At 49.9% G+C, this 27,544-nt stretch overlaps 1 protein-coding gene across 2 annotated transcripts in view; it reads left to right on the forward strand.

The window, feature by feature from the left end:
* Positions 1 to 27,544, forward strand: part of VPS13D (vacuolar protein sorting 13 homolog D) — a 2,738,381-nt gene that overhangs the window by 1,872,413 nt on the left and 838,424 nt on the right. For both annotated transcript variants that reach the window (XM_085608633.1, XM_085608634.1), the window contains exon 56: positions 16,193 to 16,356. In XM_085608633.1, the coding sequence (XP_085464759.1) occupies positions 16,193 to 16,356 (164 nt within the window). The remainder of the gene's footprint in view (positions 1 to 16,192; positions 16,357 to 27,544) is intronic.

Consider the following 27,544-nt stretch of genomic DNA (forward strand, 5'->3'; position numbering starts at 1 on the left):
TGTTTGGGCCTCGACCACGACGCGGAGTCGTGCTCGGACTGTAAGGCCCTGACCTCGAAGGCTAGACGGGAGCGGTCCCGTAAGCTCCTCGAGATTCGCCACTCGGCTCCGCGCGCCTCTCGATCCCGGTCCAGGAGGAGGTCCAAGGATCGGTCGCGGAGCCGCAGCCGACGTCACCATCGGTCGTCGGGATCCAAGTCTTCGGGTAAGTCGAAGCATTCCAAGAAGTCCAAGAGGCGACATCGCTCTTCGGACTCCCCTCGCCGGTCGCGCGACTCGGTCGAGGGTCAGGGTGGTTCCACCCCCGCGGCTCCGTCGGAGCCGCAGGCGCCGCGTCCGTCCCCATACCCTCCGGTCCCTGGGACTAACGCGACGCCGGCGGAAGTCAGTGCCTTCCTCTCGGCCATGAGGAACCTGGCTCCGCCGTCGGCGCCCGCTGGTGCGCCTTCGGGCCCCGCGGACCCCACTGGGCTGCCTTGCCAGCCGGCGGCTCCGGCCCCGGCGCCGTTGACGGCTCCGGCCTCGACGCCGCAAGCGCCCGAGGGACCCGTTCTCGAGTCCCCATCGACGCCGGTCGACCTCGTCACGCCTCCTCCACCGGCGTCGACTCCGGTTCCACCCCCGACGCCGACGTCGACCCCGCTCGACGTCGTGCCCCAGTTCAGTCCCGCTCCGGGCCCGGCGCCGGTCCGGCGTCGATGGACGCCGAGATCGGCGCCGCTAGAGACCCATTTTGTCTACCGCCCGGCTCCGTTAACTTCTCCTCTACACCAGGAGTCGGATGATGGGGACTACTGGGAGGGATCCGAGGATCCTATGGCCCATCAGGCTCAACTGTCCCAGGACTGGGCAGATGAACTGGGGGAGGCCAGTGGTCTGGATACCTCGCCAGACACTGGATTCATCTCTCCTCCGACTGTGGCTTCGGAGGAGGGTGCTGCTTTCTCCGTGGTGCTGCGCAAGGCGGCCGAAGCCCTTGGGCTCGAGCTACCTGCCGTGGCTGTGAGGACGAACGTCCTCACTGAGGTGCTTCAGTCTGCAGCAAGCTCCACTGAGCCTCTGCTGCCATTCAATGAGGCCCTCACTGACGTTCTACAGGGCACCTGGTCCAAGCCCTCCACAGTTCCTCCTGTGGACAGGAACGTTGCCAGGCGCCACCGCCCTGCTCCGGGCGACCCCAGTTTTCTGTCCCAACACCCTACCCCTGAGAGCCTGGTTATCCAGGCCTCCACCTCCCAATCCTCTTTCCCGACCGCCCCGCCGGACCGGGATTCCAAGAGACTGGAGCAGTTTGGCAAGAAACTGTTCTCTTCCCTTAGTTTGGCCCTGCGGTCTTTGAACACCGCTTGTCTCTTGGACCGTTATTCCCACTCTCTGTGGGATGCGGTGGAGGACGCGCTGCCCCTATGTCCGGAGGAGGTCCAGACACGTCTTACCCAGGCTCTGGCCGATGGGAGGGATGCAGCGCGACATGCTATACGTTGTGGGCTTGACACCACGGACTCGCTGGGTAGGGCCATTTCCACCTCTGTGGCGCTTCGACGTCACGCCTGGCTGCGGTCCACGTCGTTTTCCGGCGATGTCCAGAGCACTCTCATGGACATGCCGTTTGATGGCACTCGCCTGTTTGGCGAGAAGGCGGACAGTGCGCTGAACCGCTTTAAGGACTCCCGGGCTACGGCCAAGTCCTTGGGCCTCTCGGCCCCGCGGTCGCAATCTTCCGCTTTTCGCCCCTTTCGTGGCCAAGGAAGGGGTTCCTCCTCACGTGCGCCTAGCCACCAGCCGCAGAACCAACCTGCGCGCGGTCGCGGACGTGGTTTCCGCCGAGGCGGATCTGGAGGACGACGAGGTCAGCCCACATCCACCCCGGCAGCATCCGCCTCAAAGCCTTCCTAGTCCGAGCATTCAGGCCCATTCCACGCCAGTGGGCAGCAGAGTTCGCCATCACCTGCTCCACTGGCGGTCCATCACATCGGACAGGTGGGTGCTGCAAATCGTCCGAAGGGGCTACTCCCTCCCCTTCGAGACGACCCCTCCAGCCATGCCACCGCAGCACCACCGTATCTCGGGGGATCATTTGCATCTTCTCCACGAGGAGGTTTCCGCCCTCTTGGCCAAGGGGGCCGTCGAGCGCGTTCCGATCCCAGAAGTAGGTCGTGGTTGTTATTCCCACTACTTTCTGGTTCCCAAGAAGGGCAAGGGGGGCCTACGCCCTATCTTGGACCTTCGGAACGTCAATGCCTTCCTCCGGAAGGAACGGTTCAAGATGTTGACTTTGGCTCAGGTTCTAGCTGCCCTAGACCCCGGAGACTGGATGGTAGCGTTGGACTTGCAGGACGCTTATTTCCACATCCCCGTCCTGCCGGCCCACCGGCGTTACCTGCGGTTCACGGTGGGCCAAGAGCACTTTCAGTTTACCGTGCTCCCCTTCGGCCTCACCAGTGCCCCTCGGGTGTTCACGAAAGTGATGGCGGTGGTCGCAGCTCATCTGCGCAGATCAGGGGTTCCAGTCTTCCCCTATCTCGACGACTGGTTGTTGAAGGCGGGCTCGCCCCAGGCAGTCGTCTCCCACCTCCAGACTACGGCGGATCTCCTGCATTTGCTGGGGTTTTCCATCAACGTGCCGAAGTCACACCTGAGTCCCTCTCAGAAGCTCCTCTTCATCGGAGCGGTTCTCGATTCGGCGCAGTTCCGGGTCTATCCACCGGAACAGCGGGTCCGGGATATACAGGCCCTGATTCCCATCTTTCGGCCTCTATCCTGGGTTTCGGTCAGGCTAGTGTTGCGGCTTCTGGGGCTGATGGCCTCCTGCATCCTACTAGTGCATCACGCCAGGCGGCGCATGCGAGCTCTGCAGTGGGACCTGAAGTTTCAGTGGGCCCAGCATCACGGCAACCTGTCCGACCATGTCTTGATCTCGGAGGGCACTGCACAGCAGTTGCAGTGGTGGCTCACGGACCGCGATTGGGTCATGGGCAAGAGCCTCTCCCTTCCCCAACCGGAGCATGTCGTAGTGACGGATGCGTCCCTCCTGGGATGGGTGGCCATATGGGAGAGGCGGAGATCAGAGGCCTCTGGTCTCCGGCGGAGTCTCGTCTCCACATCAACCTGTTGGAGTTGAGAGCGATCCGACTTGCACTGAAAGCCTTCCTTCCCTCTGTCAGGGGCAGTGTCGTGCAGGTGTTCACGGACAACACCACCGCCATGTGGTATTCCAACAAACAGGGCGGGGTGGGGTCGTGGACCCTTTGTCAGGAGGCTCTGCGCCTCTGGGCGTGGCTGGAACACCAGGGCGTCACCCTAGTGGTTCAACATCTGGCGGGCTCTCTGAACGCCAGAGCGGACGAACTCAGCCGCCGGTGCATGATGGATCACGAATGGCATCTGAACTCCGAAGTGGCGCAAGGTCTCTTTCAGCAGTGGGGAGAGCCTTGGTTAGATCTATTCGCCACCGAAGAGAACGCGCAATGTCAGCAGTTCTGCGCGTTGGAATTTCCAAGGCGGCACTCGCTCGGCGACGCTTTTCGTCACGAGTGGAGTTGCGGTCTGTTGTACGCCTTTCCGCCTATACCACTTCTGCCCAGAGTGCTGAAGAAGATCAGGCGCGACCGGGCCCAAGTCGTCTTGGTGGCTCCGGATTGGGCACGAAGATACTGGTATCCCGAGCTACTCAGTATGTTGACCGATCCCCCGATACGTCTGCCCCTTTCCACATCCCCGTCCTGCCGGCCCACCGGCGTTACCTGCGGTTCACGGTGGGCCAAGAGCACTTTCAGTTTACCGTGCTCCCCTTCGGCCTCACCAGTGCCCCTCGGGTGTTCACGAAAGTGATGGCGGTGGTCGCAGCTCATCTGCGCAGATCAGGGGTTCCAGTCTTCCCCTATCTCGACGACTGGTTGTTGAAGGCGGGCTCGCCCCAGGCAGTCGTCTCCCACCTCCAGACTACGGCGGATCTCCTGCATTTGCTGGGGTTTTCCATCAACGTGCCGAAGTCACACCTGAGTCCCTCTCAGAAGCTCCTCTTCATCGGAGCCGTTCTCGATTCGGCGCAGTTCCGGGTCTATCCACCGGAACAGCGGGTCCGGGATATACAGGCCCTGATTCCCATCTTTCGGCCTCTATCCTGGGTTTCGGTCAGGCTAGCGGATCGCTCTCAACTCCAACAGGTTGATGTGGAGACGAGACTCCGCCGGAGACCAGAGGCCTCTGATCTCCGCCTCTCCCATATGGCCACCCATCCCAGGAGAGACGCATCCGTCACTACGACATGCTCCGGTTGGGGAAGGGAGAGGCTCTTGCCCATGACCCAATCGCGGTCCGTGAGCCACCACTGCAACTGCTGTGCAGTGCCCTCCGAGATCAAGACATGGTCGGACAGGTTGCCGTGATGCTGGGCCCACTGAAACTTCAGGTCCCACTGCAGAGCCCGCATGCGCCGCCTGGCGTGATGCACTAGTAGGATGCAGGAGGCCATCAGCCCCAGAAGCCGCAACACTAGCCTGACCGAAACCCAGGATAGAGGCCGAAAGATGGGAATCAGGGCCTGTATATCCCGGACCCGCTGTTCCGGTGGATAGACCCGGAACTGCGCCGAATCGAGAACGGCTCCGATGAAGAGGAGCTTCTGAGAGGGACTCAGGTGTGACTTCGGCACGTTGATGGAAAACCCCAGCAAATGCAGGAGATCCGCCGTAGTCTGGAGGTGGGAGACGACTGCCTGGGGCGAGCCCGCCTTCAACAACCAGTCGTCGAGATAGGGGAAGACTGGAACCCCTGATCTGCGCAGATGAGCTGCGACCACCGCCATCACTTTCGTGAACACCCGAGGGGCACTGGTGAGGCCGAAGGGGAGCACGGTAAACTGAAAGTGCTCTTGGCCCACCGTGAACCGCAGGTAACGCCGGTGGGCCGGCAGGACGGGGATGTGGAAAGGGGCAGACGTATCGGGGGATCGGTCAACATACTGAGTAGCTCAGGATACCAGTATCTTCGTGCCCAATCCGGAGCCACCAAGACGACTTGGGCCCGGTCGCGCCTGATCTTCTTCAGCACTCTGGGCAGAAGTGGTATAGGCGGAAAGGCGTACAACAGACCGCAACTCCACTCGTGACAAAAAGCGTCGCCGAGCGAGTGCCGCCTTGGAAATTCCAACACGCAGAACTGCTGACATTGCGCGTTCTCTTCGGTGGCGAATAGATCTAACCAAGGCTCTCCCCACTGCTGAAAGAGACCTTGCGCCACTTCGGAGTTCAGACGCCATTCGTGATCCATCATGCACCGGCGGCTGAGTTCGTCCGCTCTGGCGTTCAGAGAGCCCGCCAGATGTTGAACCACTAGGGTGACGCCCTGGTGTTCCAGCCACGCCCAGAGGCGCAGAGCCTCCTGACAAAGGGTCCACGACCCCACCCCGCCCTGTTTGTTGGAATACCACATGGCGGTGGTGTTGTCCGTGAACACCTGCACGACACTGCCCCTGAGGGAGGATCTTCTGTCGCAGCAGCAGGGGACGGTCCTCCACCCGAACCTGTCCAGCCTCCACCTCCATGCGTGGAGATTGAGCGGCGGCAGTTGATGCCATTTGACTTGCCTCCTGAAGTCTGTGATATCATTCTGGCAGCCAGGCGTCCCTCCACAAAGAGGGTATACGCCTGCCGGTGGAACAAATTTGTGGCATGGTGCACAGCAAAGGCTGTGGATCCCCTTTCCGCCCCTCTTTCTGAGGTTCTCCTCTTTCTTCTTTCTCTGGCCCGGCAGGGCTCTGCCCTGGGCACCCTGAAAGGTTATCTTGCTGCCATCTCTGCCTTCTTGTGGCTTCCTGATCAGCCCTCTCTCTTCAAGTCCCCTGTGGTTACACGCTTTCTAAAAGGCATTACTCACACGTTCCCTCCTGTCCCTTTTGTAATGCCTCAGTGGGACTTGAATCTGGTCTTGACATTCCTGATGTGCGCTCCCTTCGAGCCTCTTCACAATTGTCCTCTTCGTCTTCTGACTCTTAAGACTGCTTTTCTGGTAGCCATCACCTCGGCTAGACGGGTGAGTGAGCTCCAGGCTTTATCTTCAAACCCTCCTTTTCTGTCTGTTCATCCGGACAAGGTTGTCCTTCGGCCTCGTCCCTCCTTTCTTCCGAAAGTAGTGACTCCATTTCATCTTGGGCAGTCTGTCACCTTGCCCACCTTCTTTCCGCCTCCGCATCCTTCCAAAGAGGAAGAGAGGCTCCACCGTCTGGACCCAAAACGTGCGCTCTCCTTTTATTTGGACCGCACAAAGCAGTTCCGGGTGGACGACCAACTTTTCGTTGGATACGTGGGTGCTAAGAAGGGGAAAGCTGTGCACAAACGGACCATCTCTCGGTGGGTCGTTTTGTGCATCAAAATTTGTTACTCTTTGGCAAAAAAGGACCCTCCTGTTGGGCTTCGCGCCCATTCTACTCTGGCCACAGCGGCTACTACTGCCTTGGGACGGGGAGTCCCTTTGCAGGACATCTGTCAGGCGGCGACGTGGGCTTCGCTAAACACGTTTGCCAGGCATTATTGCCTTGACAGCCAAGTCCGGAGGGATGGCTTCTTTGGCCGTTCTGTCCTCCAGGACTTTCTGGTGTGATCTTGGTTCGCAGACCCACCACCGGGGATGGTATTGCTTGGGTATCTATTCTAAGGTGAGGAATCTAACTAACGTGTTTCTTTCAGATGAACAAGTTACTTACCTTCGGTAACGATGTATCTGTAAGAAACATTAGTTAGTTAGATTCCTCACCGACCCACCCATCCTCCCCGTTCTGCGAACTGACATCTAGGGTTAAGGTTATCCTTTTCAGGCCCCTAGATTTTATTTTTGGCACCAGTGTCGGTCTTTGCGGTCCACGCACACAAAGCCCTACACAACCAAGGCCCAGGATACCTCAACAGCCGCCTCAACTTCTACGCTCCCAAACGCCAGCCTCGATCAACCGGCCACGCCCTCGCCACCGTCCCCCGCATCCGAAGAGCCACCACAGGGGGACGGTCCTTCTCCTTCCTCGCCGCCAGGACATGGAACTCCCTCCCGACCCACCTCCGCCTGACCCAGGACCACCTCGCCTTCAGGAAGCAACTCAAGACCTGGCTGTTCGAGCAGTAGCAGACCCCCCTCCCCTAGCGCCTTGAGACCCTCTGGGTGAGTAGTGCGCTATATAAATGCTTTGATTGATTGATTGATTGACATTCCAGACGTCCCACAAGATGACCTTTACCCATCCAGGCCATCTCCACCGGAAGACTCATTAGGTTTTCACCACCTACTTCAGAGGGCGGCACATTATCACGGGGTAGAGCTACACACTGACCCGGTAGAGGAGGATTTCCTCCTCGACACCTTTGATACCGCACATAGGTCTACCTCCATACTACCTATGCTCAAGGGTGTAATAAAACATGCACCAGAGGTTTTTAAAGACCCAGTCAGGGCTAGGGTCATTAACCCACGCATAGAGAAAGTACAAAGCTGCCCCCACAGATCCTGCCTATATCAAAGGGCCAGCGCCACTAGATTCCCTAGTGGTTTCCACTGCACGGAAGAGGTCAAACTCCCAGGCGTCAGGCGAAGCACCACCACCTGACAAAGAGTCAACGCTACTGGACGCGTCAGGAAAGCGCACTGCGTCACAGGCAGCCAATATATGGCGTATCACCAACACTCAAGCGCTATTGGCCAGATACGATAGAGCGCATTATGATGAATTAGAAACCATCATGCACCATCTCCCAGAAAAATACAAAAATAGGGCCAATGAATTAATTCAAGAGGGTAAGACTATAACTAACACCTCTATACGCTGTGCCTTAGACGCAGCAGACACAGCCTCCAGGGCCATTAACACTAGCGTCCTCCTCCGTCGCCATGCTTGGCTGAGAGTTTCAGGCTTTAAACCTGAGGTACAGGCCTCCATCCTAAATCATCCCTTTGACCAAGAACATCTATTCGGCCCAAAGGTAGATGAGGCCCTCGAGAAAATGAAGAAGGACACGGAAACGGCGAAATCTATGGGAGCCCTGCAGTCACACCCCCCTAGGCGCTCCTTTCGCCGCTCTTCCTTTCGGGGTACGGCTAGAGGCTGCTCCTCAGATAGCGCGTCCACTTCCTACAAATCCCCTGCTCAATCCACCTTCACAAGGGGTTATCAAAGAGGCGGCTATATGGGCAATAACAATAAAGGCAGAGGCAAAACAAATACCGCCCACTCTGCCACACCGCCTCCCCAATTACTTCCCCCCGCTCCCTCCAGACCATCCCACTCCGGTCAGGGGCAGGCTACAAAATTTCCTTCAGGTCTGGGAGACCATCACCTCAGACAGATGGGTGACCCAAATTATTCGTTCAGGGTACTGCCTAGAATTCACATCTACCCCCCCCAAACATTCCACCCAGGCAACGCCCAATGTCACAAGAACATTCCACATTACTAAAACAGGAGGTAATCTCCCTCCTACAAAAACATGCAATAGAACAAGTCCCCGCCAATCAGCAAAATTTAGGGGTCTACTCGCTATATTTTCTGATACCAAAAAAAGACGAGACTCTACAACCTATTCTAGATCTCCGGCCTCTAAACACATACATACATTTGGACCATTTTCACATGGTAACACTTCAGCAGGTACTTCCGCTCCTCGCCCAGAACGACTTTCTCACCACACTGGACTTGAAAGACGCATACTTTCACATTCCGGTACACCATGCTCACAGAAAGTACCTCAGATTTGTAGTGGACGGGCAACACTACCAGTTCAAGGTGCTCCCATTCGGGGTCACAACAGCGCCAAGGGTATTCACCAAGTGCCTAGCGGTAGTGGCGGCACACCTCAGAAGACAGCACATTCACGTCTTCCCATATTTGGATGACTGGCTAATAAAAGCCACGTCCTACAACCAATGTGTACATCACACCGCCACTACAATCCAACTACTTCACCAACTAGGCTTCACGGTGGACCACCAAAAGTCCCAGCTAATACCATCCCACACAAAGCGATACCTCGGTGCCACCATAGACACCTCAAAAGCCATAGCCTACCCAAATCCTGCCAGGATTGCAAGCATTCAGGCTTTGCGTCAAAGATTCATACCGCAACACTCTCTCCCAGCAAGAGTGTTTATGCAACTGATAGGGATAATGGCCTCTTGGATTTTCATAGTGCCTCATGCAAGACTCCAGATGCGTCCACTCCAAGAGTGCTTAGCGCGCCAATGGAACCAGGCCCAGGGGCAACTGACAGATCTGGTGTTGGTAGACGGTCGCACCCATCGCTCTCTGCAGTGGTGGAACACCACAAATCTTTCCAGAGGTCGACAGTTCCTGGACCCGGTTCCACAAATAATCCTAACAACAGTCGCATCGCTCTCCGGCTGGGGAGCTCATCTATTACACCTCACAGTGCAGGGCACATGGACGCCGCAACAAAAGTTACTCCATATCAACCATCTGGAGTTACTGGCAATCTTTCTAGCCCTGAAATCCTTTCAGACACAGATTTTAGGCAAGGCAGTCCTTATTCGCACAGACAACATGACGGCCATGTACTACATTAAAAAACAAGGCGGCACACACACTCCACAGCTCTCTCAACTAGCACAGAGCATATGGAGATGGGCAATTCCACAAAAAATCTTTCTCCTAGCCCAACATGTCCCAGGAGTCCAAAACACCATGGTAGATCTGCTCAGCAGACAGACGCGGCAGATCCACGAGTGGGAACTTCACCCACAGGTTCTTCACCGGTTCTTTCAGATGTGGAGGCATCCACAGATAGACCTCTTCGCCACCCACGAAAACAAAAAATGCCCAAACTTCGCCGCCAGATACCCACACCCATTGTCCAAAGGCAATGCGATATGGATGAACTGGTCAGGCAAATTTGCGTACGCCTTTCCACCTCTCCCACTAATTCCATTAGTTGTGCGAAAGCTACAACAGCACTCCCTCACACTGATCCTAGTAGCTCCAACGTGGGCCAGACAACCGTGGTACACCAAGCTGCTGGAACTCTCGGTAGTACCACACCAAAAGCTACACCTCTCACCATGCCTCCTAACCCAGAACCATGGAGAGATCAGACACCCGGACCCAGCTCAGCTCAACCTTGCGATCTGGCTCCTGAGATCCTAGAATTCGGATACCTTAACCTTCCTCCTGACTGTATGAACGTCATCATAGAAGCTAGACGCCCTACCACTAGAGCCTGCTACGCTGCAAAGTGGAAAAGATTTGTTGTTTATTGCCATAACAACACAATCAACACTAGACGTATCTATACAGCACATCATATGCTACTTGCTCCATCTACAAAGGTGTAACCTAGCATATACATCCATTCGGCTACACCTCGCAGCAATTGCCGCTTACCTACAGAACAGACAGCACCTATCACTTTTCAGAGTGCCTGCCATTAAAGCCTTCATGGAAGGCCTCAAACGAATAATTCCCCCCCGTGTACCACCCTCACCTGTGTGGAACTTAAATATAGTTTTCACAAGGCTAATGGGACCGCCCTTCGAACCTTTGCATAAATGCGAACTGCAATTTCTCACATGGAAAACAGCTTTTCTTGTAGCCATCACTTCCCTTAGAAGGGTCAGTGAGATACAAGCACTTACTATACAAGAACCTTTTCTCCAAATGCACCAGAACAAGGTTGTCCTCCATACCAACCCAAAATTCCTACCCAAAGTCATTTCCCCCTTCCATCTAAACCAATCGGTAGAATTACTGGTATTTTTCTCGCAACCTCAAACTGTTGCAGAAAGGGCTCTACACACGCTAGATGTTAAACGGGCCTTACTTTACTATATCAAAAGAACACAACCTTTCAGAAAGACCAAACAACTGTTTGTCTCTTTCTCTCCACCACACAAGGGCAACCCCATCTCAAAATCAGGGATAGCTAGGTGGATAGTAAAATGCATACAGATTTGCTACCACAAAGCAAAACGAACGCTATCTGTTCCCCCTAAAGCCCACTCTACACGAAAGATAGGGGCTTCTATGGCTTTTCTAGGGAACATCCCATTAGATGATATCTGCAAAGCAGCTACATGGTCAACACCGCACACTTTCACTAAACATTACTGTGTAGATGTGCAAACCAAGCAACAAGCTAGTGTGGGCCAGGCTGTACTAAAAACACTATTTCAAACCACTGCAACAGATACTGGTGGTCGCCGCTAAGGTTGGGAACTGCTATATAGTCTATGCAAAAGTGTGTAATCTGCAGCTCATATGCCTCGAACGGAATATGCTACTTACCAGTATGCATCTGTTCTTGGCATGTAGAGCTGCAGATCTACACACGCCCACCCGCCTCCCCGGCTACCTGTATCTGTTCCAGTCTATCTTATTTAGATACAACACACATGGGTTTCTTCACTGTTATTACTACGCTCCATCTCTCCCTGTCGGCGAAAAACAATCTGAGGATGGCGCCGAAGCCCATGCGCAACACGATCCAAGGGAGGAGTCACCGACCTCGTGACTTGCAAAGAATTTCCAAGAGGAAAAACAAACTGCAAACATCCGGGCCCAACACCAGATGGCGATCTATGCAAAAGTGTGTAGATCTGCAGCTCTACATGCCAAGAACAGATGCATACTGGTAAGTAGCATATTCCATATATATATATATATATATATATATATATAAAACAGCCGAAATGCGTCTCTTCAGTCGCGGGGTCGAGGGAGACCCGAGGAAAGAACAGAAGCCTTATGCCAACAGCCTTGAGTGCGCGCCTTCTTCCGGTGTGGAGCAGGATTGTGTTCGGTGTGTATATATATATATATTCCATGAACAGGTGACGGAGGACATTAAAAAACTGCACCGCCAAGTCAATTATAAAAAAAAGGAAGATGCAGCATAACAGAATACAATATCAGAATCTGATGAATAAATTTGGTAAAGATCTAGAAATTGTCATAAAAAAATCGGACAAAGGCGGGAATATAGTTCTGTGGCCTAGAAAAAACTATGTACAGGAAGCTATGCGGCAACTTAATAATGAGTAATGTTATGAAAAAACCACAATGAGGGAATACAGCAAAGCCAAGGATACCATAAAAAAGGAGCTGCAACATTGGAAACGTGAAGGGTTGATTACTACAGGGGAGTACCAATATATGTTCAATGAATACCCTGTTCTTCCGTTTGTATATCTAAAAATGTTACTCCAATCCCGGGTCACCCCATAATTTCAGCTATTAATAGTATGGCTGAACATATGGGGGAATATGTGGAATACATTTTGCAAGTTCTGGTTAAGTTGCTGCCCTCATATGTGAAAGACACAGGTGACTTTTTAAATACACTCAATGACATTGTATGGACAGACAATTTGATTTTAATCACATTGAACATTGTCACTGTATACCAGTATTGAACACACAACGGGTATGACTGTTGTTAAGCATTTCCTAGAGTCTAGGCCATGTGAATACAATCAACATAACAAAATGTTAATTGCCCTTATTACATGGTGTCTGAATAATAATTACTTTCTGTTTGGTAAAGATGTCTACAAGCATATACCCGGTGTTGGTATGGGGGCCTGCTTCTCCCCTAGCTACGCGTGTTTGCACGTGGGCTATTGGGAGGAGCAGGTCCTCAAGAGGCAACACCTTGAGATCTTCACACACAAAATTGTTCATTGGTTACGCTTCATCGATGATGTTTTTATTATATGGAATGACGATATTGAAAGTGCTAGATAGTTTGTGGAAACAATTAACATCAACTGCATGAATTTACATTTCACATCACATATCAGTCATTCCAGGATTGAATTTTTAGATGTTAGTGTTTTCATCAATGAAGGAATATTGGCCACTACTGTAGGAAGGTGGATATCTGACTATGGTTACCCCCAACTTTTTGCCTAGTGTCTAGCTGGTTTTTCGACTTAGTTGGCCTGAGATCCTGCCATTCAGGGTCTCAGGCTGTCTGCTCTCTCTTTAAAATGGACTCCATGTACCCTAGGTACATAACCAATTGGTAAGGATCACCTTATTGGACCCTGTACAGTGTACCCTAGGTACCCAGGGCATAGGTGTACCCTAGGCCTCCTAGGGGCTGCAGCATGTACTATGCCACCCCTGGTCTGGCCTTCCAATCAGACACAACTGGCTGATCACTCAGCTGGGGCAAGGTTGTGTAATCACCCCTTGCTTAGATATAGTATACCTATATCTACCCTTATATATAGACACATGTATACCTATCAGCCACTCCTATGGCAGGCCTTAACAATCCTGGAGGCAGAGTGCTTGGTAACATGTGAGATGGTGCTCTAGCATCAGCTGAGCCTGTCTGCAGCTTTTGGAACGATGTCCTTATAGCTGTTCTATGAAATAGTCAACCATATACTCTTAAAGTACCTTATAATCTTAAACGGTTATGGTAACTATGGTTTGGCTTTATCAAAACATGTCGTGTAAGGTGTCTAACACTTTGAAATAATACCCCCATACCATTTCTGGTAATGAGGATATTATTTCTTCCTTCTAGAGGGAGAGACATGTTAAAATCCTACTTTGCTGTTTAACTCTCACCAAAGCCTCAGCATCACAAAATGGATGCTGCTGCCACAGACACGAGTCTGACCTCCTGCTGCGGGGAGCCCTCCCAGCCAGGGAGGCCTGGACAATAGGTTTCCTGCTTGGGGAGGTGCTAGCACCTCCCCAGACAGACTTTAGTGTATTGGGGCAGGGAGGGCTGAAAGGAATGAGACATGCCTGGGGCACACAAGGTGCTCCATGCATAGTCCAGTTCAAACCGGTGCTCGGGCACTCCAGCCCCAGCTCTGGCGCGAAACTGGACAAAGGAAAGGGGGTGTAGCCACTCCCCTTCCTGGTCCCACCCATAGGAGGGACCTTGCAGGTAGCCCAGCCCACTAGCCCAGTATATTAGTAGCTAGGTGGGCCCTGCTAAATTAGATTATCCTGAACCTGCAACTTGAACAGAAACTCTGGACCTTCGACATTCGACGAAAGAAGAAGACTGAAGAATCTCCCTTGTGGCCAAGGAGTGGTCACCCTGTGCGAACAGGCACCATCAAGAGACTTACCCTTTGCTTTGCTGAAGTTCTACGAGGGACCGACTGCAGAGCCCGACCAGAGCCTTGACTTCCAGACTTCTCCGACCCTGATCCACATCCACAGCCGAGCTGAGATCCGTGGAGGCGACGAGAGACGTGGGACCGGCTACCTGGGAAAATTGGCTACTTGCTTCCAGCGCAGCTTCTGAGGCATCCTCGAAGTTGTGCTATGGGGATTGAGAAGCCCCAACCCCGAGCACCATCTGCACCGAAGATCAGCACTCCACACTCCACGAGTTCTGCGTGGGGCCCTTCTGCATTTTCCTGCTCGACGCGTCTGGTATTTTACCAATTCAAAGCTGTAATACTGTGCCTGGAGTGGTAATTGGCTTTTGTCATTTTTCAGCTCGGCAAGGACAGCACTGTGCTAATCCTATGCTTAAAGACTTTGCTGTACAAATGGCAAATGACTTTGTCCTTTTCTATCTCGGCGTGGATGGTACTGTGCTAATCCTATGCTTAAAGATTTTGATAGAAAAACAGACATTTGAGGTGAGCAGATCTAGAGTGTCGCTGGTGTTGAGAGTGTTCCATACAGGAGCTGCTTTCCACCTAAACTTGAGAACTACCCAGAGTTCTCTGCTTCTTTTTTGCATAATTTATTCGTCACTCTATGCCTGAAAGGGTATTTCTTTGATATATATATATATATATTTGAAAGTACAGTTGTGGTTATGAATTAAAACTGAAAATCCCCTCAAATCTCCTAGTTATGGTTAACCCAGTAATCCATGACTTGCAAAACAGTTGCACAAGCCCTAACTCACACCTCAAATGCAGGATGTGATCTGAAACTTCTTTACATTCATTGGTATATCTCAATATGAGATATTTATTTATTAAGGTTTCAATTGGATATCCTCCCTTTTTATGTACTTTTAACTAGCCCTTGCCACTTTAATGGACTTGATTGTCTAAATATAGTATTTTTTCTTCTTCTGTTACATAGTCAGTGAATAACATTTTGTATCTGTTAGTGTAGTCTATGTAGAAGATGAGGTGCACTTTCTGTTCTCATGCACCTGCATGGTATTTTAAGGGAACAATGGCTAAAATACTTTTGCTGGACTATAGAATTACCACTAATGGAGAGGCACTTTATTGTGTTTCAAAAACATTTAGAAAGCTCTGTGAATAGGAAAATGTATCACATGGCCCAACAATGCTACTTCCTAGTCAATATTTACAAGAGATTGTGGTTTGGCATCAAATGTAGTTAACGGGGTAGACCTTTTTTTATTATAGGTAATTGGCAATATTTTGTGGTGTTCATAATTGCAGTAAGTCTCTGAAGGCATTATTGCCCTGTTATATGGAGTTTATGGGCACTACACGGTACACAATGAGTCGGTTGCAATCTTTTAGGGATCTTATTTTTTTTTTTAGAACATTGGAATGTTGAGCACTCCTTTGAAGACAATGGAGTGCTCCAGGCTTCTAATGGCTGGTTGGAGTCCAGAGAACAGCATTCCAATTAGTTTTTTTCATTTCACAGCTGTTGCTGTGAACAAAGGCCTCTCGAAGCCCAAGGGCATTTAAGCCTTCTCGGCTCTGGGAGGCCTTTGTTAATCTAGGGGCGGAATGTTCTACAGTAGCGTAGCTAGACTATTTGCCCGTGGCGGCCCCTGTGTTTGCTGCCCTGTGACGGGCGCAGGTAGGAGCGGGCGTCGGGGGAGTTGGCCATTCCTGCGCTTGCCGCCCCGCGCCAGCCGCCGGTAAGAGCAGACCCCCAACCCTCTTTGCTACGCCACTGATGTTCTAATAGCCTTAGAACCCTCGATAGCAGGCTCTACCGGACATTAAAGGCCCGCACTGGCCTTAAACGCTGGATCGGGCCTTTAATGGCCTGTAGAGCTCACTATGTTGGGCTGTATGGCTATAATAAACTTTCCATTTATTCATTGCTTTGTACTGTTTCTTGGACAGTTTTCCCCCCAATAAAAATAATGACAAGTTTGCATGCAACAAAATATAGCAGTTGGATGTTCATTTATAATGTTGAATTTTTTAGTCTGAACTTCCAATGAGTCACTATTTTGAAACAAAAATCATAGTTTTCTATTCTTTATTGAAGGAGCCAGGAAAACGTTCACAACTATGGCGAATGTCTAGCAGTGGAATGCTGTGTCATGAAGGCTCATCTCCTCCTCACAACCCAAATAAGATGTCAAATTCCCGTTCACTTGATTCATCCTTGGTATTAGACATTGCAGGCCTGGCTGCTGTGACTGATAACAGGTAAATTAGAAATGCAAATTGCAATATGGATGTTTGAATGTCTTTAGAATGCCTTTCCAATATCCGTTATGGCAAATAGATGGTAAATATAAATTATATTTTTTACGATGTTATTATAGGTTTACAAGCTATGCACAATTCTGCCACAGAATGGTTAGTCTGGAAAAGAGCATCTTGTTTTTATCCCAATTAAAGAAAATACCGTAGTGTCCTTTGACCTTGTGCTGTGTTGAAGTGGCCTACTATGACGGCTGATCCTACTGCCATACTTTTGTTTTTTTCCATCACTTGGTCCAGACGCATGTGCAAGTTTGTGAAGAAGTGGAACCGAAAAAGAGAATTATTTGCACCTGGGGACTTGAGGACTTCAAGCACAAATCATTTTAGAACTGCAAATGCTGTTGTGAGAGAATTACTCTGACTTTATCCCAATTCAAGATACCAAAGTATCATAATTGATTCCTGTACACTGATTTATACAAAGTGTGTAATATTTTCCCCGATATCATATATATTCTTCAGCATAGGACTTATCGATGTATTTGAACATCAGTCCATCAGAAATATATTGGCCAGTTTATGCATTGGTGATAGAATATAGATTAACTCCAGATTTTCTAAGTGTTCTGAATTTCAAATGAACCTCTGAGACTGATGAGTGTTTTGAAATTTCAAAAACAGTATTTATGATAGACGACAATGTTTTTTTTTCCTTCAAATTTATTTATTAGCATTTTGCAATAAACTAACAGCACTAACAAAAGGCACTGGGCCAAAACCCGTGATAATAAAGCAAAACAGATTTGCAGCCTAGTGGCCCCCCAACTCGCAAAGAATCCTCAAAAGAGAACAATCAATAGATGACGTCCCGGGGCTGAGCCAGGGGTGTGGGTGTGTGGGCGGGGCAGACGCACGTATACATGTGAGATCTGAAATGGATTACATTTTTAAACAACAAAGACAACCTTATTAAACTCGAAGTTATTTCCTTGAATTACAAAGGCACCTTGTGCGCTATTTTTATGTACTGTAAAAATCTCCCTAAAACTAAACAAACGCCATCTACATACTTCTTCGGAGACTGTCTACACACTGAACAAGCATTTGCAATGCAATCAGTCTCGCCTTTGGGACCTTATATGTATATAGCTATGCAGCACATTAGCCTGGGTGCTGAAACATCTACTGTTCTTTAACATGGAGGGAAAGTAAGCACCAAACTGCGTGACACACCAGGTATGGGAACACATGGAGAGAAATATTGCCTTTCAGCGTCAAATGGTAAAGTCCAAAGCTCTGTTTTTAATTTAAAATCGTGCCTTCAGTGGTCATATCACTGAAAATACAAGATTTGAAAAAAAATATCATTGTCTACGGGTGCTCGTGTAAGACAATTTCTATGGACTGGAATCTAGAGAATGCTAAAGTGATTCTGGTATTTTACTGACCTCTGCTGGTCGTTTTCTATCAAGAAAGTTAAATAGAGGCAGTTGCCAGAAAAAGAAAAAAAAGAAAGTCCCTCAGCAGAAAGCAATTCTGGTATTTTACTGACCTCTACTGGTCGTTTTCTATCAAGATTGTTAAATAGAGGCAGTTGAACAGAAAAAAGTCCCTAAGCGGAAGCAGACAAGTCTTAGGGCCAATCTCCAGAGCCCACAAAGTACATACACATATAAGTATATACTTGAATGCTCGACCTAAAAATGCAGGAAATAGTGGATCATATTCTTTAAAAAAAAGACTTGAACTGTCTTTAGCTGAAACATTAGCTTTGGAACCTTCGAGGCTGACACAGATGACATTTACTGGAAGGGGACTGCTACAAGAAAGGTCAGTTTTCACACTAGCTTGATTAGACAATTGACACACAAAACGCTCCATATGAGAACAGTCAGAAAACACCCCATGATAACAATTCATATATGACAAAGAACTTTAAAAAAGAATGCAGTGACTAGAGGGTACAATTGCTCTTTGGAGTAGTGACAGATTTGTACCAATACGTGCATAATCTCTTGATAATAGCACCATTTATAATGCCATTAACCAATGGGTTTAAGAACAGTATTGCATCACGTTGGAAAAGGAAGATATAATTTCAAGCCTGTTGGCAACAACACCCACACCTTGTAAATCAGCAAAATAATACTTTGCCATTTTGGCCCAATTTTACAGGCAGCTACTGTCTAGCCTCTTACACACGGAATAGAAAGTAAAAATATGATTTCCCCCCAGACAAGACTTGCATACAAGGACACCCACAGGGAGATTTAGTCATAGATTACTGACTAAAGAGGTCCATCATTAGGAAAAAAAGAATAAACGACAAAAGGCACGTACATTAAAATGAGACAAGAGTGACCATGACCTGAAGAACAGACAGCAGTACTGGTTTATTGTCCTTCTACAGCCAACAACTATGACAGAAAAGATACACAAATTCCTAAGGCATTTACCGGAAGAGGGACATGCAAATATGAGTCCTCTAAAATTTATTAAGGTATCTTTTGATGTCGTGTATATAGCTTGTCGATAACTAGCTACTGTTTTGGTACTGAGTGGGCACTTGATGCTCAGTGTGCCTGGTTTTAGATAAGAAGTGCACACGGAGGTAATAAACATATCTTTTGGTGGAATCATTAATTCAACAAATAGATCATTTACCTTATTAAGCAGGTAAAGATGGAAATTAACTGAGCATAGTCCTTGGAAGCTTTACAGCTTAAGGTGCTTTTTTGAAGGGCATTCCATAGACAGTCTTCTCAGGGACATGAACAGTGCCCAGTCCATAAAGAGGTTGCGTTTGAGGAAACATAATATCTAAGGAAGAGCTCACATTGACAGATGAGTTACTCAGGCCCGTAGTGACAGATTTCCACCACAGTGGCTATACCACAATGTACATTGGGATAATTTAGATTCACAGTAGATACTTCCTCACCACAGAATATCCATCACGTCTCCACACTGGATCCTAAGATTTTTTTCATAGCGCTGCCACGTGCTAATGGTGGCTTCGTGTGGCTCCACACTGCCCTAGAAGTCATGGAGCAGAGTCACCGATAAGTACCAGCCCCGCACCCTGGCATCAGTTCCTTTCTTACTGCGCCTTTCAGCACAGATCCAGAGCTCTGCGCCTGGTTTTGTTGATTTTCTGATGACTTCCTTAACGTTTTCACAGTGTGCTTCAGGACGATGTCCTTACAAAAAACAATAGGTATCAAGCCATTCTTAGACTGCACGAAGGAGATTTCAGTCACGGACCCGCATGAGGTGTCTCTTTCGTATCTGGGCTCAGGAAAAGACTCCAAGTCGTGTGATTAGTACATGCTCATGTACCTAAAGTCAATCTGACACCTGGAGGTGAAATTGTATGACTCTGAACGCAAGAAGTATTCACAGCCTTCACATAGGTCCCGCTTCAAGTCAGGGACCCCACTCGGTCCCCTTTACCGTGACCATTAGGCTTTGCACTCAGAGCCCTCTACTAAAAGTCAAAGTCCAAGTTCAAACACAAGCATACGAAAATGAAGCAGAACTCAACCCCATCTCACCTCCCTGACTTTAAAGACAAGGCATGAGAATGTCAGTATCTAAGTCGCACTTCTTTGGGGTTTCTGGCCATAGAACAGATTCTTCAGTTGGTCCCGATGTGCCCTAAATTTCCCAAGCCATCGTCGGCCAAGCATAAAATCTCAAGGCCTTTAAAGCGGTCATGAGGCAAATTTTCGGTGCACTTCTGGCTGCTTTTGGTGTACCTTCAGACTCCACGGACACAGCGGGGCCTACATTTGTAGCCAGGCCGGTACCGATTCAGCTATAGATTTCCACTCCAGCCCCATGCTCCACACTGGTTCCTGACACCGGTGTTGGTGCTGTGACCGCGATGTTTGATCCACAACCAATGTCCGCCCAAGCTTGACCTATGCTAAGCTACAAAATTTCAAAAGTCATTGATCATCATGTAACCTAACTCTAACCTTGTGCCTCTACCACATCCAACTACCAGCAGAGGCTCTATAATCCTTTTGGTTGTGACTCTGATCTCGTGCTGGAACAGGGTGCACCCGAGGATGTTGATGATGATGATGATGAGGGTGAAGGGGATGGCTTGCTCTCCACTTGTTATAATGATGATGCCTTGTATCTCGATTTACAGAACTTCTGTGGGCTTGATACCTCTTCTGAGACAGTTTGACTCGCCGCATGAGCCACCAGTGAAAGAGAGTGCTTCATTTTCAGTGGTGATTTCGAGGGCAGCTGAAGTACTATTATTACAGTTACCCTTAATTGAGACCAAAACAAATGTTTTCACAGAAATTCAGCAGCCTGGGTCGGCAACATCTGTACCCCCTCTTCCATGTAACAATCCCCTCACAGTTACTCTGACGCCTCTTTGGTCATGACCACATGTTAATAGTCAGGTGGCCAGACGTCATAGACTGGTGCCAGGTGATCTGGATTTTCTCACCAAGCACCCCACGTTAGGGAGTCTTCGACCAGTAAATTGAATCAATACTCTTTCCAACCATTCCTTCGCATAGGGAATCCAAGAGGACTGATGCTTTTGGCAAGCACATATTTTCTTCCGCTAGTTTTATACTTCAATCTGTGAACACAGTCTGCCTATTAGGTTGCTACACAACTGTTTTTTGGGACAATGCCAGCAAGATTTTTCCTGCTTTTCTGGAAGATCTTAGGGCCCCTTTGGCCGAGACGATACATTATGGGCAAGACAGAGTCAAATAAATTATCTGCGCAGGCCTGGATACCATGGCTTGCCTGGGCATGGCAGTATCACAGCTGTCCTTTGTAGACACATTTGGATGAGGTCCACTGGATTCTTCTGCGATGTATAGATCTCCCTAATGGAAATACTCTTTAATGGGTCCTGCCTCTTCGGAGAGAAGGCTGACTTTGCTTAGCACATTTTAAAGACAGCAGAAATACAGCACCTTCTTTGAGGTTGTTGACCTCTGCAAGTTAGTTTCTGCATTAGTCCTGGAAGTTCAGCGGCTATTTCTGGGGACAGAGTCAGCCTTTCCAGCCAGTGAAATCTCAGACAACAAAGTTCTTTTGAGGTCGTGGGAGCAGGTCTTGCAGGCAGTGTGTATAGGAGAGTAGCATCTGCTTCTTATAGTTACCCCCACTTTTTGCTGATGTTTCACTGTTTTTTTACTTTAGTCTGGCTGGGGCCCTGCTAACCATGACCCCAGCCCAGCTGCTTCCTCTCTAAATTGATTACCAGTACTTTAGGTACACTCCAGATTGTATTCTGGGGTACCCTTATAAGTCCCTAGTATATGGTATACTATGTACCCAGTGCATAGGTACCCCAGAGGCCTACCAGGGGCTGCAGCATGTATTGTGCCACCCCTGGGAAGCCTTCCAAAATGACTCCACAGGTCTGCTACTGCTGCCTGGGTAAGGTGGTGTATGCACCCCTTACTGAGATATAGGTTACCTATATCTCTCCATATCACTGCACATGTAAACCTATCAGTCACCCCTTTGGCAGGCCTTATCCTGAAGGCAGGGTGCTGGGTTTCATGTGAGAGGGTGCCCATGCATGAGCATTGCCCCTCTGCAGCTTTCGGAACCTTTATTCCAGGGTTGTTTGTGATGCAGCCTAACCATATATTCTTAAGTGCATTATAACCTCGCGGTAAATGCTAACTTTGAAATGGCTGCATGGAAACATGTCGTGTTTGGTGTCAAACACCCTGGAATCATACCCCCACACCAGTAACTGGTGTGGGAGTATGATCCCACCCTTCTAGAGGGAGAGACATGACAGCACCGGTACACCTGGTACCAGCTAACAGAGCCCTGGCATCACAAAATGGATGCTGCCAGCCACAGACACGAGTCTGCCCTCCTCCTGCTGGATGAAAGTCTGGCAGGGAAAGCCTGGACAATAAGTTTCCTGTCACAGGGAGGTGTCACTACCTCCCAGACAGGCTTTAGTGTATTGGGGCTGGGTGGGTGCACTCCAAGAGTGCTTTGAAGTCTGCACTGGGGGCACATTTGGTGTCCCTGTGCATAGTCCAGCTCAAACCGGTTGCAGGGGCTACGAACCCCATCTCTGGCGCGAAAATGGACAAAAGAAATGGGTGTAGCCATCCCTCTTTCCTGACCCTCCCATAGGTGGGTCCCTAGAGTTTGTCCCACCCCTTCCTTGGGTATAAGATAGGAACCCCTGGCTACAGGACTTTAGATTACACCTGGACGAAACTCTGATACATAATCCTGTAACTTCGACGATCTACAAGGCGCTAGATGACTGAAGAATCTCCCTTGGAGTAAAGGAGTTGCTCCCCTGCAAGGCAGGCACCTAAGGCGCATCTGACCGGTTTGCATCTCCGAAGCTCCCGCCGGACTCCGAAGAATTTGCAACACAGGAGGTGGGTTCCCAGACGCTGACCCGAGCTCCCAGCAAAGTTGAGACCCGTACCCCTCGTGGGGACCGTGGAACCGGAACCCCGTGACACCGTGCACATTTGCAAGTGCATAGGCTTCTCGTCGATCCTTGAGGCTGTGCTTTGGGCTACTTGTAGTCCACACTCCGAGCAGTGTCTCCACCGAAGATTACTGACCTACACTCACCGAGTGACCCTTGGGCTGGTATTGTATGATTCCTCTTGAGGTCCCTTCACGATCCCTGGTCCGTCGACTGGTGGTGGGGATCCCTGTGAAGGTAACCCTAACTTTAATTGGGCTTACCTGGTTGCTCCAGACGTGCCCTGACTCTCCATCGCTTGGGGAGTCCCCAGGACCTTGCTGGTCCGCACCGAAGCATCTTTTCTCTTCCTGCATGGGTTGCTGTTGCCAAGGCTTGTTGGGTTCAATCCGAGCACCGACATCCTTCGTGGGACAGCTCGAATCCAGCTCCTGGTCGTCGTTGATGCCTCGTGGTCCTCGTGGCTGCAGAGTCAAGCTTCACCTCTTCGCACCTGAAACACCCGACATCGGTGGGCATTCGCCTATCGTGCCCCTGGTCACTGGCAAGTGACCCAGACTCTGTCCCCTCTGCTTTCAGGTTCTTCTGATCTTCGATCCAGGCTTGGATCACACCGGACACTTTTCTTCTTCCCGGCAGCAGCACTTTGCAGCAGATCGCCATTGAAATCAACTACGATTCCCGACACCATTTGACACCTATGCACCCGGCTTCCCTGGGTGAGGTAACTCAAGTACTCCGGTGCACCCTAGAACCCCCTAAGTATAAAGGGGTTTGCTCAAAGTCCTCTCCTAAATGTCCTTAACTTCTAAAATTCCAACCACGACTTTCCCATAGAATAGTATGGGGCTCGCGTCTGTGTTCTCACTACATCTGCTGCTATGTCTACTTTTGAAATTGCCAATGCCATCCGTTCTAGTAGGTTCTCAATTGCATACCACCATTATATATGCCGCGAGATTTAACAGGGATTGGGAGTAGAGAGCTCCGAGTCCTCAGTTGTCTATTGGACAAGATCAAACGGGGCACTGTCCTATGTCAGGCTAAGCGGCATAAGGCGGGGGTTCTCTGCTTACAGGAGATGCACCTAGCGGGCACTAAGACACCCTGTTTGGGACGGCTTGGGTTTGCACCCGCATACCATGCTGGCTTTACTAGAGGCTCCCGTCGAGTTGCAATCCTCATACACCATAGTATCCCCTTCGTCCATAGCCGCACGTGGTCAGATCCACAGGGCAGATTTATTGTGATATACAGGACACTGTATGGAGAGCCCATTGTCCTAGGTAGCATATATGCTGGTCCGTGGCTTGGGGTGGGTTGATACATAGAGAACTAAACATTCTGGCATACATGCATACACCTATTTCTCCAATGCCTATTATTTATTTTCACGCCTAGACTACATCTTCCTTTCGGAGACTCCCACACATCAATTACTTGAAGCTACAATACTCCCTAGGAGCTATCGGACCATTCCCCGATGTCCATTTTTCTATCCCTGGACCCCAGGCGCTCTCGCTTTTGGTGGCCCTTGTCGCTATGGTTGCTACGAGATGAGAACTATAGGGCACATATGCCTACGTCCTTAACTGATACTTAACACTGACATTTTAGAGTCACCGGCTACCCTATGGGAAGCTATGAAACCTAATCTCCGGGGTGCGGATATTGCCTTCTGCACAGCCCAGCGCTGGCTGCGATGTGACAAACTACTTAGAATCGAAGCACAGTTACTGGATTTGGAGCGCGTTAGCAGGGACTTGGCGGGACAGGCTGCGCGCAGACAGTTGCTAACGGTGCAGCAGACATATGCCAGCGAACTCCTTAACGAAGCCCGCCTTTATTTGCTCACCACATGTAGTCGGATTTACCAGTGGGGGGACAAATCAAGTGCCCTGCAACATCGCCTGTGTCGCAAGCATCGCGCCCCCAGTCCCTCCTGTGTATATGTGGTCCTGATGGGACCTCGCTTAAAGACCCGACTGCCATTGGTGACAGGTTTGCCGCTTACTTCGCGGATCTTTATGCCCCCGTGAGGTGTTACCGGCGTCCATGGTGCAGAAATTTATTGATGACTTCCCTCCCCGCATTCTGTCTGATTTGGCACGGGATGTGCTAGACTCTCCCATATCGGCAGACAAACTCATACCAGCTTTATTGGCTATGCGAGTGGGAAAGGCACCGGGTCCAAATGGTTACCCTTGCGAGTTCTTCCAAAAATACCATGCTCAACTTTTACAGCCTTATCTGGCGGCCCTGTAGACCTCCTGGGAATGTGGAACCCTTCCGCCTAATTGGCAACATGCTGAGATTGTCGTGTTCTTGAAGCCAGGCCGTCCACCAGAACACTTCTCATCTAATCGCCCGATTTCCCTCCTTAATGTAGAGGCTAAGCTCCTAGCCAAAGTGATTGCAAATCGTCTAGTCCTGTATATTACTGAGCTGATTCATCCTGACCAGGAAGGATTCATGCCACACCGTGGTACGCGACACAACATTAGACGTGTTCACAATGCCATCGCTGCGGTCGACAAATTCGATACTTTGGCCGCGCTCTTCTTGGCAGACATGAACAAGGCTTTTGATTCCCTTAGCTGGACATTTCTTTTTGCCTTGCTAAATCCTCTCATCATCGGCCCCAGACTGCTATGCTATATTCGTCTACTCTACACGGATATAACTGCCTCGGTCCGGGTGACTGACTCGGTCTCCGGAGTGTTCTCTGTCGGACGGGGGACGCGCCAGGGCTGCCCGCTCTCCCTACCTTTTTGCCCTGGCTATGGAGCCGCTCACGGCTTGGATAAGGATAGACGCACAGATATGCGACTTTGAGTGGGCTCTGGGCATCTCCGATCGCATTGCACTCTATGCAGACGATGTCCTTTTCTTTCTCACGGATCTAGATCGGACCGGTCTGCACCTCCTCCGTATTATGCAGATCTTTGGCGAAACCTCTGGCTTATACATTAACCGAGGCAAATCTATGGCCGCTGCGGGGTGGTGATGGGCTGGGCGACTGGTCACAGGAGATGGTGATGGCATCCGATGGCTTTAAATACCTAGAAGTCTATCTCTCGTCTCAGACCCTGGCATGGAATAAGAACCTTGCCCCTCTATGGTCACAGGTGGAGGATCAGACACGAGTATGGTCACACCTACCTTGTTCGGTAGATCCGCCATTTTAAAAATGATATCCCTCCCTCGTTTCCTATACCAGCTACAAAATCACCCCTATCCAATAAAACTCACATGGTTCTGCCAACTCAATGCGATTTTAGCTCGCTTCCTCGGGGGGGGGGGGGGTGCATCACGGGTAGCCCTTAGGACCTGCTTTCAGTCTACTTATACCAGTGGCGCAGCCACCCCGGACATCCAGGCATATTATATAGCCTCCCACTTGCTCGTGAATGGTGGTATGGTGACCGTCGGAACCGGCATATGCGTTTGAACGGTGGCTGCTGGGGATAATGCCCTACATATGGTCCTCTATTCAGTGACACTACTTCGTGAGCTACCACCCGCCACAGCCACGGTTTTTAAGGTTTTGGAAGCCTGCACTTCGTCAGATGGCCTGGTGGGGGAACTTACTAGGGAGACTCCACTTTGGAATAATGGCCAATTAATACAACTAACACACCTGTCGGGGGTTCCGGGGCTGGGAGGCCACTGGGATTGACACGGTGGGGGCAGTAGTGCGTGGATGCACCCTTAAGTCCTTCTTGGATATACAAACAGAATATGCTATGCCCCGCACACAATTCTATCGCTATCTCCAATTTCGACATGAATTTGCCTCGTACCTGTCCCATTTGACGGAAATCCCTGAGTTTAATCCCATTGAGGCAAAGATTTTTATGGGTTACCTCAGCAAGCACAAAAATATATCGCACACTTATCAATAGCACCCCCACCACGTTGTCTAAAACTAGGGAGACATGGCAGGCAGATCTGGGTCCCCTAGATGAGGATGATTGGGTTGAGGGTTTAGAGTCCCCTTGCAGTGCAGCAATTGCGGCTCATCTGCACCTTATCCATTTCAAATACCTGCATAGAGCCTATTACACCAGACACAGGCTATAGCGTGCTGGACTCATCACATCACCACATTGCCTGCGCTGCAAATCCTTTGAGGGTACATTCCTTCACACCGTGTGGTAATGCCCCGTATTATGTAGGTTCTGGAAGGGGGTGTTTGCATCCCTATCAGAGGTCCTGGGATGGACCATAGCCTCCTCACGGAAACTTGCTCTACTACACATCACAGAAGACATAGGTGGAAACAGATATAAGCGTCACCTCTTATTCCTGGGCCTTACACTTGCCAAACGGGATATTGCCCGGGTCTGGAAAGATGAATCCCGCCGACACTTGGGGTATGAAAGAAAGGTCTAGATTTTTGCATGGGATTGGAGCATTCTGTTTCCCATGCGAGGGGCTGCCCCCGTAAACTTTACAAAGTCTGGAAAAGATGGGCCGATTATAGAGTCCTTTATCTGGAGCCTCCTCTTTGAGATAAAACTGCCATATAATACTTGGCCGGAAATGAAGATTTCTGGTAGTGCAGTAAAATCCATAGCATGGAACAGAATTCAGATGGTGGTACTAATTCAAACTCTTGAGCAAGGGCAGTTTGAGATTACAGAGGACCTTGATCTTGCTACCATATCCTATGAGGACTGGTGTATTTGGCTATATCTCAGTCAGTCCCACTTAAGACTGCTAATA

This window comes from Triturus cristatus, chromosome 1_2 (assembly GCF_964204655.1).
Source record: "Triturus cristatus chromosome 1_2, aTriCri1.1, whole genome shotgun sequence".
NCBI classification, from domain to species: Eukaryota; Metazoa; Chordata; class Amphibia; order Caudata; family Salamandridae; genus Triturus; species Triturus cristatus.